Consider the following 18,211-nt stretch of genomic DNA (forward strand, 5'->3'; position numbering starts at 1 on the left):
TAATGAAATCTTGATTGATGGTGGCACCTATGAATATTTTATCTGAATGCTATCAAGCCTGTATTTAACAAAGCAGAAATTTGAATTTGCCTTTCTGTTGCTTTCTCATGTTTAAAAATTGTGTGTGTGTGTGTGTGTGTGAAGAAAAGGTTGGTTTTGAGTGTCTTCCTCAATTGCTTTCAATCTTATATATGAGGGTAGGGCTTCCCAGATTTCTCTCTCTCTCTCTCTCTCTCTCTCTCTCTCTTCTTTTTTTTATTTGGTTTTTCAAGACAGAATTTCTCTGTGTAGCCTTGGTTGTCCTGGACTTGCTTTGTACACCAGGCTGGCCTCGAACTCACATTGATTCACCTGCCTCTGCCTCCCGAGTGCTGGGATTAAAGGTGTGCGTCACCACGCCTGGCTTCCCAGATTTCTCTTGTATGAGTAGATTAGCTAGCCAGCTTACACAGGGATCACTGTTTACAGACTGGTATATGTGGGTTCTATGGATCTGAACCTTAAATTTGATACTTATATGACAAATACTTTTCTTGATAAACTACTCCCAAGCCCTTGCTTTCTAATTTATGCAACACTCTCCCAAGTATTATATGGACATGAGTATAATAAAAATTTCAAGTGAATATGTACTATTGTGTGTTTATGTGCTATTGCATTCTTTCCAATGTTTGGTTTCATACAGTTGAATTCCAAATCCAGAAGGGAATAGAGTTATAAAGTTCAATTAAAAAATAAAAATAAAATTTACAAATGCAATGTTCAGTAAAGGAGTCAGAAGAGTAAATACTAGGAAAGACTAATAAATGAATATATAAGCACATTGTAAGAGAAATATGTGAGGCCTATTGTGCACTTTAGGCCTATTATCAATATTGAATTGACTTCAGGGAGTTGAGTTTTACCCTGATTTGTAGGCATCCTTTTGCTGGGCAATTTTTTGGGTAGAATCTTCTGTATTTCCTGAAATCATATTCAGTTTGGCACATATGCTCTTTTCTTGGAAGCCATCCTTATGAACCTTGGCTTGGTTTTATGAGTGCTGTCGAGAGATCAGAAGGGCAACTGTAGTACAAGCAGCAAATCATTTTTATCATGAATAGACTTGAAATTGTCTTGGGTTCATACCTTTCCCTTTGCATTAGGGTGATGTATTTTCATGATCTCAAGATGGTAAATATTATTTTTTTAAGCATTCACTTATTGATAGTCTGAAAACATTCACTTATTGATGTCATTTTAAATGTCTGACTTTCATCCCTAGCACTTGGAAGGCAGAGGCAGGTGGATCACACTACACAGAGAAACTCTGTCTTGAAAAACAAAACAAAACAAAACAAAACAAAAAACCAAAAAAGAAAAAGTCTGACTTAGGTAGTAAATAAAATAGCCCTAATTATAAATAGTCAATCTTAAAGGTTTCTGTAAATATATATATGAAATAAAGATGTCTGTGTTCCAGAGATAGCTTAGTGGTTAAGACCACTTGCCTGCTCTTACAGAGGACCTGAGTTTTAGAACCACCATTGTGGCTCACAATCATATCTAACTCCATTCCAAGAAATCTAATATCATCTTCTGACTTTCTTGGTCACTGGGTATTCACATAGTGTACATATACACAGCTGACAAAATGTTCATGCAATAAAGTAAGCCTAAAAAAAAAGTCCACACTAGGTGTGGTGATGCACGCCTTTAATCCTAGCACTTGGAGGCAGAAGCAGGTGGATTAATGTGAGTTTGAAGCCTAGTTGGTCTACAGAGTGAGTCCCGGACAGCTTAGGCTACACAGAGAAACCCTGTATGGAAAAGCCAACCAACCACCCAACCAACTAACCAACCAACCAACCAACCAACCAACCAACCAAAAATGTCTAGTAATAAACCTCCCTTCATGCCTTTGCATGGAGGCAGTTAGTGATCCATTAGTTTGAGTTTATTTGCATCTAATAAGTAGCTTGGGGACCTCCCCTCTTTTTCTTTTGGATACTGGGTCCCATTACATAGACCAGGTTGGCCTCGAAGTCAGAAATTCCTGCTGTCTTTGGCCTCCTAATTGTGTGAGCTTAAAGGCTAATAGTATTTGTTTTGGTTTTAATATTCATGTATGCTCCCAGTAATTCTAGGAAGAAAAAATGTAGATATTATCAGTTGCTAGGGATCAGTTACTGAAGGAAATGAAGAATTCTGTGATTCTGAGCATAGAATTAGCGTAGCGCTTAAGCCAGAAAAATCATCTGGTTATTTTTGTACCTGTGTGGCTCTTTCTATTTCTTGAAGAATTCTGGTTGTATGTGCATAAATGTTCATGTGTCAGGGCTCTTCTGACAAAGAAGAGTTTTCTAACTATGTAGCCTCAGAGATGCAGAAAAATCCATGTGGGGATGACCCACACAATTTGAAAATTAGGTACAAGTTTCTGCTAACCAGTTTGATACTGAAAAAGAATCATTGGGGCTAGAGATACAGTGCGATTGGTAGAGAGCTTGCCTTTGTTCATTCTTTTAAGAACTGATAAACCTCGCATGTTAGTGCATGCCTATAAGCACACTGGGAAGACAGATATAGAAGGATGAAAGGTCATCCTTCCCTATACAGTGAGTTTCAGGCCTGGGCTGCATGAGATCCTGTCTCAGGCTAACAGAAAAACTTATCAGTTATAAAAAACACTCTTTTCTGGAGATAAAAAGCAAGGCACTTCCTCAGGAATGTCAGTCACTGTGACTTGTTTTGTGCTCCTCTCTCAGCAGTGGTTTGTTTGAGGAAACCCAGAGAAGTTTGAGCCTCTAATATCCAGCTTTCTTCTTTTTCTTTTTTCTTTTTTTTTAATATCCAGCTTTCTTATCACATATGGTTGCTCATTACTTCATAACATTGTGTCATTAACATTTTTGTCCATACCAGTTGTTATTTTAGCTTGCAGGATCCTAAGTTGTGTAAGACTTTTGGTGACTTTTCTCTTATAGTAGTCTGCATAGTACCTTTCCATACCAAAATATAAAAGCTAGCTAATACTGATGAAGCTTCCAAATAAGTACCACCTTGATTTTTCAGTTCCTGTGACAGATTTGTATAGTTTCTTTAGCAATGAGGTCTTTCTTGTGGTCAACCAAGAGCAATGCCAATAGCATTGCTTTGTGTGTCTGGGACCTCTTATGAACAACAGCTCAAGAGAAAATATAGCAGATTTGGCACTGGGCTTTGCATTTTCTGTTTTTTGATAAAGCTTAGCTTTTTATGATTCCTGTTATTGTATTCTTATAATTTAGTGGGGAGGCTGTCTATCATGGGACATGTTTTCAATTCCAACTACCCTGGTGACTGGGGTAGGAAGATCACAAGTTCAAGTCCACCAGGCAGCGGAGCAGGATCTTGTCTCTAAAGTGCAGACCAAGAAAACTGTACAAGTAAAGAAAGTAATAATAGCATTTTGATACACAGATTGGAAAGCTGAAGCACTCGGATTATATGACCAATCAAAGATACAAGACTGTTGTAATTAGAACTTGTGCTTACAAGGCTGAACTCTGTGTTTCCCTTTCTGTCTCAAAAAACAACAATGAAAACGTAGCTGGGCATGATGGTGCACTCCTGTAATCCTAGTAATTGGGGAGGCAGAGATAGTCAGATCTCTGTGAGTTCAAGGACAGCCTGGTCTACAAAGCAAGTTCAGGACATCTAGTGCTGCTACACAGAGAAACCCTGGAAAAAAAATTTTTTTTTTAGATTTATTTATGTATATTTTATGTGTGCCTGGTATCTGCGGATACTAGAAAAAGGAGTCAGAGCTCCTGGAATTGGAATTAATGTGGTAGCAAGTGTCAATTACTTAGTGCCCGCCACTCATATATGGGTTTTTTAAGAGTAGAGACAAGGAAAGTTGGTGCTCAAGCAAATTTTTTTCAGTGCTGGCATAAGGATGTTTACTGTTATTTATAAAAAGCTTTGCATGAGAGTTTTCACTTGAAGTAGGCTGCCTCTCAAGTACTTACTTTTTCTTCACATCTGTACCAAATGGGAAAGAATTTTGTCATTCTTCTCACTAATTCAGGTTTTATATATGTTAGTTTCTAAATGAAAAAACCCAAGTGATGTAACCCTACAGAAGCCAAGGTTGTAGTAAGATGTGCATGCTTTCTACCTGTGAAGTATTTGTTGGTGCCCACAGAATATGTGACATGTTCTGTGGCTGTAGGATTGCAGCATCACTACTGCCCTGACTGGGAGTATGACACAATTAATGTTTGGTCTGATAAATAAGTGTCAGAGAATGGTCCAGTCATAACATTAAATTAAGGGAGCTTTTAGGGAGCTTTCTCTTATAAATGAATACTATCATGTATATAAGGAAAGTAAAGAGTTTAAAATAGACTCAGAAAGACATAGTTAAGAATTTATCTGCAGATGCAGAAGTTTTGACGGTTTTGATTTATCTCTGTTTGGTGACCAGTGGTTGTTGTCACCATCTTCTTCCTCTTCTTTTCCTCTTTCCTTCTGTTCTTCCTTCTTCCTTCTCCTCATCCCCGCTCCTTCATTCCTTCCTTCTTCTCCTCTTCCTCCTCTTCTTCCTCCTTCCTCCTCTTCTTCCTCCTCCCTCCTCTCCCTCTTCTCCCTCCTCCTTTTTCACCATTGTTCATGTCCTGACTACAAATCCACTATAGAAGCAAATTAATAGATTTTTCATTCTTTAGTGATTTTAATTTAAAATTTAATTCATATAGTACTGCACAAAGTTACAGATTTGAAAAGCTTGATAGAGCTATTTGAATTTTATTATTAAAATCTTTGCATAGTTTTTTTTTTTTTTTTGGCATGGATTTTAAACTTGGACACCAGCCAGAATTGGGTGTACTCTATATCTAGGTAAGACATAGGACATCTTACTGTACAGACTTAATACTGTACAGCATTTTCTCCCTAGTCACTAAAGTTTTTTTTAGTGTTTACATTTTATGATTATTAATCCTATTTAGGCTGCTGTGAAAATGACCATCTAGGGCAACATTATGTGTTTATTTGTGTTGGTTTTGTAGAGAACGGTAGTATTTCCTTCCATACTCCATGTCTCCATAGAGATTTGATTTTGTGAACTCTGTCCCTTCCTCCTGCCCTTTCTCCCTTTTTCCTTTCCTAATTTTAAACAGATGCAGGTGACTAACCAGAATGTACTTAAGGAAAAAAAAAAGATTTATTTAAAAAAATTATGCGTATGTATGTCTGTTTGTGTGTGGGTATTTTCAAGTCAGTGAAAGTGCTCCTGGAAACAGAAGAGGCTATCAGATTCCCTGGAGCCAGAGTTACAGGTGGTTGTGGGCTTCCTGGCATGGTGCTAAGAACTGGACTCTTGGGTCCTCTGAATGAACAGTGTATGCTTTTAGCTGCTGAGCCAACTGTCTAGCTCCCAACTGTCTTTTTTTCCCCCCCTACCAAGTTCTTTAAATTTCATCATCTGTATGCTGGCTATTTTCTCCCTAACTTCCACCCTCATCTAGGAAATTATACTACAAGGTTAACATGGTTCAGGATTAATTACTTATGTCTACCTTGTTGCCTACAGGACTTATGTGGCTGAGGATAATGGAATGCAATCTAACACAAAATTAAAACATAAGATTTTTGTTGCAATTAATTGAATGAATACTAATGGATTTTTCATCAAAGTAGCATACTCTGGGTTTGTGTGTAGAGCCACAGGGTTAGCTAGACAAGTGATGTTCTGGCAAGTCTTCCTTCATTTTAGGTACATGGTCACAGGGTGCCTTTGCTTCCTTCCTCTGTGTATGTGCCTCATTCCTGATGTCTTCTTGTTTCCTATGGATTTGTTCTCTTTCATTCTCCTCTGTCTTCTCACTGTCTTTCTTCTTAATGTGACTTGTTTTCTGTGCTCTGGTGAGATTACTCATCTGTTGAAGGAGGAAGGGCTGAACAAAACAGCAAACATGCTGATTTTCATTTTCCTCTCCCCTGTATCACCAAACTATATAGAACATGCCTCAGCTAGATTGAAGGCAGTGATGAAGAAAACCAGCTGTGAACTAAAGCATGCTATACTGCTGAATGAATGTTTAAATATACTGTTGAATAAAAGATTTCTTGAATATTTAGCTGCCTCTTAAAACCTCCCCAAATTTGTTTCACACATAGCCTAATAAGGCAAGTTTCCAGGCATTTTTGTATATGTTGACTCAGAAGGGACTCTTGGGACTGGGGCTCAGAGGTTAAGAGCACTATCTGCTCTTCCAGAGTTCCTGAGTTCAATTCCCAGCAATCACATGGTGGCTCACAACCATCTATAATGTGACTTAATGCCCTCTTCTGGTCTGCAAGCATACATGTAGGCAGAGTTCTGTATACATAATAAATAAATACATTTTTTTTAAAAAAGGGGGATTTGTTTTTGTTTTTGTTTTGATTTGTTTTTTGGGACAGGGTTTCTCTGTGTAGCCTTGGCTATCCTGGACACGCTTTGTAGACCAGGCTGCCTTTTAACTCACAGGATCTGCCTGCCTCTGCCTCCCAAGTGCTGGGATTAAAGGGCTACGCCACCACGTTCAGTGCAGAAGGGATTTTTAATAAATTAGGTTTATTTTATTTATATGCATGAATGTTTGCTTGCATATAAGTATGTATGTGTGCCATGTATTTTCCTGTTGCTGTGGAGGTCAGAAGATGGCATCAGAGCCTTTGGAACTAGAGTGACAGGTGGTTGTGAGTCACCATATGGGTGCTCAGAACCAAATCTCGGTCTTCTGCAAGTAGCAGCAAGTGCTCTTAAAAGTTTAACTCTCTCTGCTGCCTCTAAATTATTATTTCTAATTGACATACAGTAATTATGAATGTTTAGATGATGTAGGATGACATTTTAAAACACTTATACCATGCTCAGAAGGGGAAATCTGTCATTTAAGAGGTACATAATTTCTTTATGTTAGGAATATTAAAGTTCTGCCTGCAATTGAAATACGTTAATTATGGTCAAACATAGTTATTATAGGATGTTGTATGTTAGTAGTGGTTAGTATAAAGTTGACTGGAAGGAAACAAAGAAAGATGAGACTGTTCAGTGCATACTGTGTGTCAGACTTTTGTATCTTCGGAATGGTTAGTTTTCTGAGTCTCCATTAAGGGACTTGTCTAGTAAATGTATTCTTACTGTTTCTGCTTAAACAGTAAGTGTCTTTACTACATATTAGGAAACTGCATTTTATACATGTTGAACTGAAATTCTTTCTTAAAGTTTAGTGAATTTTGTATTTATGAATGTAATTCTAGAGATAATTAAGTAAAATGTAATTCTTGGTAAATATTTTTAAAAAGATTAACACAGACACGAATCTATCACCTTTTAATTTGGGAAAACATTAGAACTCAAGTATATTTTAAAAGTTATACGTAACGTTCTTAATTCACAGCATATTTATTGTTGATCTTTAGGTTTTTTCCCCAGTAGTTCCCAAGGCTGTGATGCATTTCTCCGCCACAAGATGACACTGATTTCTCCCTCAGTTCTGAAGAAATATGGCATTCCTTTTGACAAGGTTTGGTTTCTATTTGTTTTTTTACATGTATATTTTTGTATTTTGTGGGATTTGTATTTAAGAAGAATTTAGGTTGGAATAATGTGTCTTGGATTATTAAGTAGCACTTTTATGATAGATAAAAAGAAATTTAAGCTCATGTTCTATAACATCAATAATTCATTTAAATCCTCATTAAATATTTTCTTTTAAAATGTATTTACTAGGGTTTATATATATTTGATTCTTTGTTAGAGTATATATATGTCAATAGAATGTGCTTTGATAAAATCCACCATTCTCTCCCATGCACATCTTTCACTACCCCATCATCACTTTTTCCTCCCAACTTAATGCACTTTCTTCTTTCTTTCTTTTTCTCTTTTCTTTCCTGTCTTCCTTCCTTCCTTCCTTTTCTTTTTTTAAATGCACAATATATAGTGATACTTATATTTGCAAGAGTGTAGAGCCATGTGGAGGATGGATAGCTTCTCAGGGGTCACATTCTGGAAAAAACAAAAACAAAGACAAAGAACCCTGCCCGTTCCCCAGCAGACATCAGTTGCCAATAGCTTCTCAGCTAGTTTGGACCTTCATAATATCTTTCTCCATCGATACTAAGATTGTGGTTTTCTTGGTCTTGTACAGTTTTTGTATATCCAATTACAGCTGCTCAGAGTTCGTGTGTGAAATGGTGCAGTCATATCTGGCACATATGTTTTTCAGGAGATACATACTTTCTCCTGTTCTTATCTTTCTGTCCTCTCTTCGTGATGATTTTCAAGACTTGCAGGGAGGGGTTATGATGTAAATACTCTGTTTAGTGCTCAGCAATTTAATTTGCACACTGGCTAGTTGTAGATCACCATCTACTGCAAAATGAAGCTTCTCCAAGTAAAGGTTGAGCAATGAAATAATCAAAATCACAGGAGCAAATAGCTCTATAATAAGATATAAACCCCATGGAGAATACACCAGAAATGCTGTAACTGGGTCATATGGTATATCTGTTTCTAACTTTCCGAGTTACCTCCATACTGATTTCCACAGTTGTTCTACCTGTTTATGCTTCTACCAGAGCATAAGGATTTCCCTTTCCTCATATCATGCCAGCACTTGTTGTCATTTGTCTGAAGTAAGATGAGTAGTTTTAGATTCCTTTTTTTAATATGTAAGAATGTTGGACATTTACCGAATAAAATACATCTCAGCCATTTGTACTTTTTCTTTTGAGAACTCTTTGCTTAGTTTCATGTGCCATTTCTTAATTTTTTTTCTACTATGTTTCTTTTAGATATATCATTGGTAAAGGTCCCCCTCCTCCTAATCTATAGACTATTTACATGAATGATGGTGTCCTTTGCTTTATAAAAGCTTTTTAGTTTAGTTTAGATTTTTTGTTGTTGCTGTTTTTTTTTTTTTTTAAATCTCATTTATCATTTTTTATAGTTGATGTGAATGCCTGTGCTACTAGGTCTTGTTCAGAAAGCTCTTTTCTATGCCTATAAATTGAAATGTATTTTCTGTTAGATCATGGTATCAAGTCTTATGTGTAGGGTCAAAATTAATATGTGATTTCATTCTTCAGCATGTAGCCATACAGTTTTACTGGTACTATCTGCTGAAGATGCTGTCTTTTCTCTAATGTGCTTTTGACTTTGTTAAAAGTCAGGTGGCTGTAGGAGCATCATCTGGTCTTTCAATTTTATTCCATTAATCAATAGGTTTCTTTTTATGTTATTGCAATACTGATTTTATTACCTTAGCTCTATAGCATAGTATAGTATAGTGTAGTATAGTGTTACTTCTAGCAGTGTTTTTATTGTTCAATGTTGTTTTGACTGTCCTAGGTCTTTTATGTATCTGTATGAATTTTGAGAATCTTCAATTTCTGTGAAGAATTGCATTAAAATTTTGATGGGGATTGCATTTAATCTGAAGGTTGCTTTTTATAGAATAAACTTTAATCTTACCAATTCATGAACATGAGAGGTCTTTTCATTCCTCTTGTTATTTTCTTCAATTTCTTCTTTAAAGAATTCATTGTACAACTGGTGTGGTGGTGCATGCCTTTAATCTCAGCACTTCAAAAGGCAGGTTCAGGCAGACAGCTGTGGGTTCAAGGCCACCTTGGTGTACAAAGTGAGCCCAGGACAGGCAAGGCTACACAGTTAAACCCTGTTTGGGGGAAGGGGGAAAAAACTCTCCCACCACTACCACCAAAATTATTTCATTCTACCTTTTCAGTTCCTTAGTTAGCTCTATTCATGTAATGACTTTTAAAATTCATTTTATTCTTTTTAGATATTTATAGATTGGGTTGTTTCTCTGTTTTTTTCTTCTGTATTTTTATTATTGCTCTATAGAAAGCCTACTGATTTTTGTTTGTGATTTTTTTTTTCCCCCTGAATATATTTATTAGCTGCAGCAGCAGTTTTCTGGTATTCTTCATGGTTTTTATGTATAGGACTATATTACGTTCAAATACGGATTCTTTTGTATCTCCCTTTCTTACTTCTGTTTCCTTTATCTTATCTTAGTGCTCCAGTGAAGATGGCAAGCACTACATTAAAGAGTAGACAGAATGGCTATCCTTGTTTCATTTCTGATTTTAGTAGAAATAAGGTGTCTTTGTTTTCCATTTAACGAGATGTTGTCTGTGGGCTTGCTGTATATTGCCTTAATTATATTGAGATATGCCTCAGCATTCCTACACTCTCTTAGACTTTTATCATGAAAGGATTCTCATTGATTTTGCCAAAGACTTTTTCTGGATGTAATGAGATTGTCCTGATTATTTGTTCAGTCTTACATATGTAGTAGATTGTTTACTAATGGTAGATTTACCTCTGCATCTCTGTGATAAAGCCAACTTGATCAGAGTCAGTGACCTCTTTGATATATGTTTGATTTTTTTTTTTTTTAAGATTTACTTATTTATTTTATGTGTATGAATGTCCTATCTGCAGGTACACCTGCATGCCAGAAGAGGGCATTAGATCCCATTATGGATGATTGTGAGCCACCATGTGGTTGCTGGGAATTGAACTCAGGATCTCTGCAAGAGCAGACAATGTCCTTACTGCTGACATCTCTCCAGTCCCCTTGAATTTTTTCTTTTTTGAGATTTTTTTTTTTTTAATGTTCTATATAGAAATTAGCCTGTAGTATTCTTTTCTTGGTTTTGTTATCAGGATTGCACTAGGCATGCAAAAAGAATTTTAAAGTATTTCTTCCTTTTATAGCTTACCAAATAGTTTGAGATGTTTTGCTAGTTCTTTTATGAATATCTTGGTAGAATTTGCTTTCAGTGCATCTGGATTGAGGGTTTTGTTTTTATTTGTTTTTCTTTTGTTGTTGTTTGTTTGTTTTAAAGTTGGAAGGTTTTCAGTTCTTGAATTAATTTTATTTTATTTTTATGTTTTTGGTTTTTTGAGACAGGGTTTCTCAGTGTAGCCTTGGCTGTCCTGGACTTGCTTTGTGGACCAGGCTGGTCTTGAACCCACAGAGATCCACCTGCCACTGCCTCCCAAATGCTGGGATTAAAGGCATGCATCATCATGCCTGGCAGATTTATTTTATTGATTGTTATAGGTGTTTTTAAACTATTACCTTCATCTTAGTTTAACTTTGGAAGATCACATGCTTCTTAAAATTAATCATTTCTTTTAGAGTTTTCAGTTTAGTGAAATGTAAAACTTTAAAGTATGCTCTCTTACTACTTCTCTGAGGTTCCTCAGTGTCCTCTTCCTCCTTTCCTATCTTGTTAATTTGAGTCCTCTTTGTTCTTTTAGCTAGAGCTTTGCCAGCCTAGCTTACCTTTTGAAGAACAAACTTCATTTCACTTATGTTTTTGTATTTTTTTTTAGTTTTGGGGCTTTGTTTTGTTTCTCTTTCATTAATTTTATACTCAATTGTCATTATCTGTTTTAATCTATTGCTTTTGGCTTTGTTTGTTCTTGTTGTTTCAAGGCCTTCAGGTTACTAATTTGAGAACTCCCAAATTTTTCACTGTAGTCACTTAGCATTAAAGTTTTTTTCCTTTTGTGATTGTCTTGTGTGTTTGGACAAAGTTCTTTGTGCTCCTGAGAAGAATGTGTTTTATAGAATGTTCTAAAATATCCATTATATCCTTTTGGTTTGCGATGTCAGGTAAATCTTTTGTATCTCTGTTTGGTCCTTGTCAACCTGATTTCTTGGTGAGACTGGAACACTGAAGTCAGACACAATCACTGTGTTGACTTAATGCATGTTTTAGATCTAGTATGTCTTTTGTGAAGTTGGGTGTATCTGTGCTTGTCGAATATGTATTTACAATAGTATTATCCTTGAATTCGTAATGACCTTCCTTATCACGTTCAATTAATTTTGAATTGAGGTCTATTTTGTCAGATACTAAAATAGCTAACTAAACCTGTGTTTTTCTTAGTTTTATTTGCTTGATGTACCCTTTTTCATTCTTTACCTTAAGATGGTAAAAAGTTATGGCTTCTTGAAGGAAGCCAAAAGATGTATTCTATTCTCTAGTCTGTGTCTTTTTTTGTGGGGTGTGTGTATATGTGTGTGTGTGTGTGTGTGTGTGTGTGTGTGTGTGTGTGTGTGTGTGTGTGTAATGAGTCCATTAATGTTCAGAGTTACTAATTCCTGTCACATTGTTGAATCTGTGGTACTTTCTTAGACCCATTTTTATTAAGAGTTGAAGTTTCTATTCCTAGTTCTTTTTAAAGTTGTCTTTGGGAACAGATATTGTCCAGCACATTCCTTGCTGCTGCTTCTTTCTGCTGCCTTCTGCTGCAGGATTCAAGACTTGCTTGACTTTGAATAAGTTGTGTGAAAGTGGTAGGTAGGTGTAGGAAATATTGAAATCTCGCTATCTATGTGAGTTCTCGTAGTTTGGAGTCCTATGGGGTTAGTAGGGGTAGGGGATATCTTGAAGTATGATCCTGGAGAAGTGGATAGCTTATATGGTGGGAAGCAGCAGTCATTATAGATTGTGAAGTGGAATGAGAGAACCTGGAAGCCATTGATGGTATGGCAGCAGCAGTTAGGGACAAGATTTTGTTAAGCTTATAAGTTGTGGCAAAATGGTGCTTCCCTATTGTCTCTGAGAAGAGAGATTGCATTGGATATGAACCTATAGAGTGGAAAAGAGCTGAGGCAAACTGATGATTTGGGGAGGGAGGTCCCAGAGGAGCTGAAGGTCCTATTGCATTGTGTACTCTCGAAGAAACTACATAGGTCTATGGAATAGGAAGGAGCAATCCTAGTTACTGACTCATGGAAGGGGAATTCAGAAAGAACCTTTGGTGTGAGTAGTGGACCTAACTTACATTGTTTGTGGCATTGCTCAGAGAGCTGGGTGGGCATGGGGAAGGGAAAAGACCATAAAGTATCTTGGGGGAGGGTCTCATAGGTTGGGAAGGAGGAGACCTATCCCCCATGGATTAAAATGGACCTTCAGGCCAACATAATAAAGTTTCCAGTGTTATGTTCTTAGAGTGGCAAAGCTTTGTTCAAAATAGGATTTTTTCATTTAGTTTGAGTAGTGTCTAGGTTGTAGCTATGCAGAAGACACTCTTTGTGATGAACATGTTTACTCACACACTTAAATACATGGACAAAACAGAACAGACATTGGCTCTAAGATGTGAATTATTTGGAGCTGGCCCAGGTATAGGAAGAACCTGATATCACGGGGGGGGGGGGGGGGGCGGGGGGCACACACTTTGCCCTGAGAGAGGGTATTACCATAATAATGTGGCGACCCCTGCAGACATATCTATACACCAGGCTTTTATGGGTTTAGAATACATTACCATAGGGTGCTTCTTTTAGTTAATTGGCAATAGCTTCATAAGGTATTCCACTTAAGTTAGAGTACAAAAGACAACTTAAATCCTAGTATCTGTCTGCCAAAAGGAATGTACCAGTGTCCTCCAGTTTAGAAAATCTCTCTTTTAAGGTGTGGTATCACATGCTCTTAATCTCAGCACACAAAGCATAGATGCAGGAACATTGTGAGGTTGAGGACAGGTGAGTTACATTGTGAGCACTCTAGATGTCCCTCAACCCAAGAATGCATAAAGAAACTGTGGTACAATCACACAATGGAACACTATTCAGCTATTAAAGACAAGGAAACCTTGAAAATTGCAGGCAAATGGATTGAAATAGAAGTGTCATCCTGAGTGAGGTAACTGAGACCCAGAAAGACACACATGGTATATACTTATAAGTGGATATTAACCCAACATAGATGTCCTCTGAGAGACTCCACCCAGCAGCGGATTAGGAAAGATGCCAGACACTAGGTGGAGTGTTGAGAGTGCTATGAAAGTGTGTGTGTGTGTGTGTGTGTGTGTGTGTGTAAGGTCCAGAGGGTTCAGGAGCCCCACAAGGAGACCATTATGGCCAGTACATCTGGACCCAGGGGGGCCTGCACAAACTGTCTTACCAACCAAGGACAATGCATTTAGTGAACCTAGCCATGGACAGCTCATTCTCCACAGTTGTAGATGGAGTGGGGACTGCCTCTGGCATGTACTCTGATGCTCCCGATTTGATCACTTTCCCTTCCTGGGGAGGCCCTGTGGGCACACAGGAAGGGGATACAGGCTATCCAGATGAGAACTGATAGGCTGTGGTCTAGGGAAGGGGAAGAAGGACAAAGAGGGAGGGAGGGTGGGAACAGGAAGATACAAGGGAGGGGATAGCAATCAGGACATAATATAAATAAATTATAATGCATTCTTAAAAAGATTAAAAAATACATGTAATGTAGTTCAATGGCAGCATGCTTGCCTGCCATTCATTAAGGGAAGCAAATCACCTGAATTGGTTTAGGTATTGGTAGTATAGTCTTAGGACCAGAAGGCTATATGTGTTATTAGTAGTGTAGAGTAGGCTATTTTCACCATGATTTAGTTTTGGGGCTTGAAACCTGTGGTGTTCCGAATAGAAATGTCCCTCATAGACTCATGTGTTTGAGTGCCTGGCTCATAGGGAGTGGCACTTTTAGGAGGTATGGCTTTGTTGGTGTAGGTTTGGCTTTGTTGGAGGAAGTGTGTCACTGTGGGGTGGGCTTTGAGGTTTCCTATGTTTTGCCTATGCCTCAATTAAATGTTTGCCCTTACAAGAGTTGCCGTGGTCATAGTGTCTCTTCACAGCAGTAGACACCCTAACATTTGACTTTGTTCTAGCCTTGGTAGGGAAGAAGGGAGATGCTGCACTGAATTCTTTGCTGTGCTGCAGCTTCTTTGCTATTAAACACAGTAGTTCTCTGGGTATGTTGGCTTTTGTGGATTTGATAGAAAAAATCAGGAGGACTTTAAATTCCTAGACAACGAGGTACTAATAACTTAATTATTGACAATAGCATTTTATTTGGAAGTGTTTTCCCTTCTATTTTCCACCTTAATGCAGGGCACATGATGCTGTAATGTTCCTCCAGCAGCTTATTCTCTGATGTGACCGTCAGTGTTTGTAGAATCACAACTGCTGTTTTCACTCCTGGTTTCTATTTCTATTCCCTTTTTTTTTTTCATTTTTTATTTTACAGTTTTAGTTTCTTCACCTCCATAATAGAGATAATACTAATGATAACTTAATAGTAGTTATTCTAAGTATTAGAAAAGATAATCGAAGTTTTTACATTCATTATACGTTCCATTGTAACATTCTTATAAAATTTCTTTCATTTTTATTTTTTATACTTTTTAAAATTAGAATAGAATTACCTTACTTTTCCTCTTCCTTTTTCTCTGCAGCATCTTCCAGGTACCTCATTCTATGCGCTCCTATGTCTATTACCACTCTCAAATTGAGAGCTTCTTTTTCTTTGAATATTGTTGTTATATATAGATATATTTTGGCATAAATATACAAATATATCTGGTTCAGTCCATTTTTTGTTGTTTGTGTGCATGTGGTTTCAGGGCTGACTACTTGTAAAGTTGGATAACCAATGTTGGATTCGTCTTTAGCAGAGACTAATTATCACTTCTCCTGCAGTCAGTAGTTACCTGTACTTCTTAAACTTTTAAAATAAAATGAAATAAAATAAAATAAAGCAGAAGAACTTCTGACTTCTACAAAGCCCAAGAATCACTCTTAAGCCCTCTTTTTGTATGTTCCTATCTTTTCCAATGTCCGTCTGTCTGTCAGCATCCTCAAGCTTGGTTCATTCTGTTTGTAAGGCTTCTTCTGAATTTTTTCTTTGAGATATTGATATTTGCATTCCATCGTCATTTCCAGTTATGTTCTCTTCAGTGTTTTTACCTTTTTTACTGAATTCAGTTTTCAAATCCTATATTATCTTTGTTATTTTGTTCTGGTATGTACTTGTATTGGGTATAACTCAAGGTCTTTTTGTTAACTTTTGAAATTAAGTGAAGTGTTTGTTTTTGTTATTGTAAAATGTCTTGTATTTTTAAATAAAGTTTATGATTGCTTATGATTTCTCATTTAAAATCTCTGTCCTGAGGTTTCTATAGGACTAGTGAGTTTGATAAGAGACATGCTGTTTTGACCATTTATGTTGTTTTTGTTTCTGGGATTTGACCTGGCCATCTGAGCTTTGTTGAGTTGTATGTTTGATGTGATAATCTGGCTTTCATTAAACTGAGCTAGTAATGTAGTTGCAGAAAATTTTATAAGCCCATGATGACAGTTTCATTGCAGTGTATACTCGACATTTATAAATTAGGACTGCTAAATATTTAAATACACATCTTTACACATTCATTCATTTCCCAACATTTTAGAACTGAAATGTTAAAAGAATTATTTCTTCTTGCTCAGTAATTTCAAACACATTACTTGGGCTTTGTTTCAAATGCTTTAGAAGAATTTTCTGGAAGTGAGAAATGAATAGAGAAATTTTATCTCACATTCCTTAAGATTTTAAGAGATTCCTACTTCATTTTCTTACTAGTTAAAAATACAAAACAAATTGATGAATAGTTGATATCATTTTGTAGGATTGACAGTCTTGTTCCTATTATTCTTCTGATTTCATTTAATGTTGTTTATTTGTTTATTCATTCATTTGCCACCTATAATTGGTGTTCAGGTTTGGAAAATCAGTGTGGATATTTTATGTGTTTTCTAGTGGTAATTTTTTAAAATTCATAAATATATGTTCAACATTGTTACTAGGCCTACCTTTGGTAATACATAGAATATCTGGAAAGAGCAATGACAATTAATAAAATGTCACAACTAGGAGAGAGTTTGGGTAATAAGATCTGCCGAACATGGAAGACAACAGTGGATCCTTTTTTTGTGTGTTTATCTGCAGATGATGAGTTCGCCTTCAATTCCAGTGATGGCTAACAACTCACATTCTTCATTTGCATTATGGGTCCCAAGGGTAGAGCTAAGTTGTCAGCACTTTTAACCACTGAGCCATATGAACCCCCCAGAACTCCTGTTATTTTAAAATAGATGGGATATTATGACATTTTAGCTTTAAAAAAAAAAGAGAAAGAAAAGAAAATGGAAATGTATACTACTCATTAAATGATTTGGAAAGCCTTATTGAACATTATGTCCTCTCAAACTCTACAGATCACGCAGGAAGCTGGAGAGTTTATGATCACTTTTCCTTATGGATATCATGCTGGTTTTAATCATGGTTTCAATTGTGCTGAATCTACAAATTTTGCTACTGTCAGATGGATTGACTATGGAAAAGTTGCTAAATTGGTGAGTTTTACCTAAACAGTAAAGTGTATAGAGTCTGTATTCTAGTTGAACATGTGCAGCACTGGTTTTCATCATTTGTACTGTGTGCTTTTCACTACAGTAATGTTTTTCAGGTTAGCTATATTTACTTTTCATAAGATGAGTGTCTACCTTAAATTACTGATTTTTTTTCTATTTTGAGATTATTATAGAACAGTTTTCTCTGACCAGATTTTTCCTGTAGATGCTTGCTTGCTTTCTTAAAGCTACCACTTTCCTTCAGCATTTTCTGTTTGCTGTGTGTTAAACAGACTTGGGTTTCTCATTAAAGTTCAGCCAGTGCTTTGGAAAATACTAGGTTATAGGAGGAAGTGATTAGTTAAATTTAGAACTATTGGTGGTTGAGAAAGTGTGGTAAAAAGAAATTACTAAAGCTTCCTTATTGTAAAATGAAGTTTCTCATTAGTAATACTATAAAACATACTTTAAAATATATCTTCATATTAAACTTGGTGTAAGTTTTGTTTGTTCCTCATCCCAACTGTATTTGTTTAGGTTCATATACTGTATCTTTTCATTTAGAATGGATGATTTCTATTGTATTGAATTGCTTTCACCTTGTGGCATTAAAACAGGGATATCTTCTAACAATTTATAATAGTTTCTCTTTCCTGTGGCTTTTTGGGAGAAGCAGACTGGCGGAGGCCTAGGTCTCAAATTTATAATTTACAGTAGATGAAGTTGACACAGTCAGTTAAATATAAGATAAATAAAGCTTATAGGCCTCAACTTAGCTGCTTCATAGTACAAGTGAATGTTGTTTATTCCACTCTTTAAACGTGTATGTAGGACCATTTTGTGAATTTCTGGAAAATCACTCTTAAGTTAATTTACATGTATGTTTAGAAGACTGCATAACATTACAATATGTACAAAATTCTATCCTTTGACAATTTAGGAAATATTTGAATGAATTCTTGTTTAAAATTTTTGTTTTGGTTCTTAACAGG

At 36.4% G+C, this 18,211-nt stretch overlaps 1 protein-coding gene across 1 annotated transcript in view; it reads left to right on the forward strand.

Moving 5' to 3' along the window:
* The window catches only part of Kdm4c (lysine demethylase 4C), a 184,658-nt gene that overhangs the window by 61,795 nt on the left and 104,652 nt on the right, over positions 1-18,211 (forward strand). The window contains exons 7-8 of the mRNA XM_051163382.1: positions 7,435-7,538; positions 17,085-17,222. Coding sequence (XP_051019339.1) covers positions 7,435-7,538; positions 17,085-17,222 — 242 coding nt within the window. The remainder of the gene's footprint in view (positions 1-7,434; positions 7,539-17,084; positions 17,223-18,211) is intronic.

This window comes from Acomys russatus, chromosome 2 (genome assembly GCF_903995435.1).
Source record: "Acomys russatus chromosome 2, mAcoRus1.1, whole genome shotgun sequence".
Lineage (NCBI taxonomy): Eukaryota > Metazoa > Chordata > Mammalia > Rodentia > Muridae > Acomys > Acomys russatus.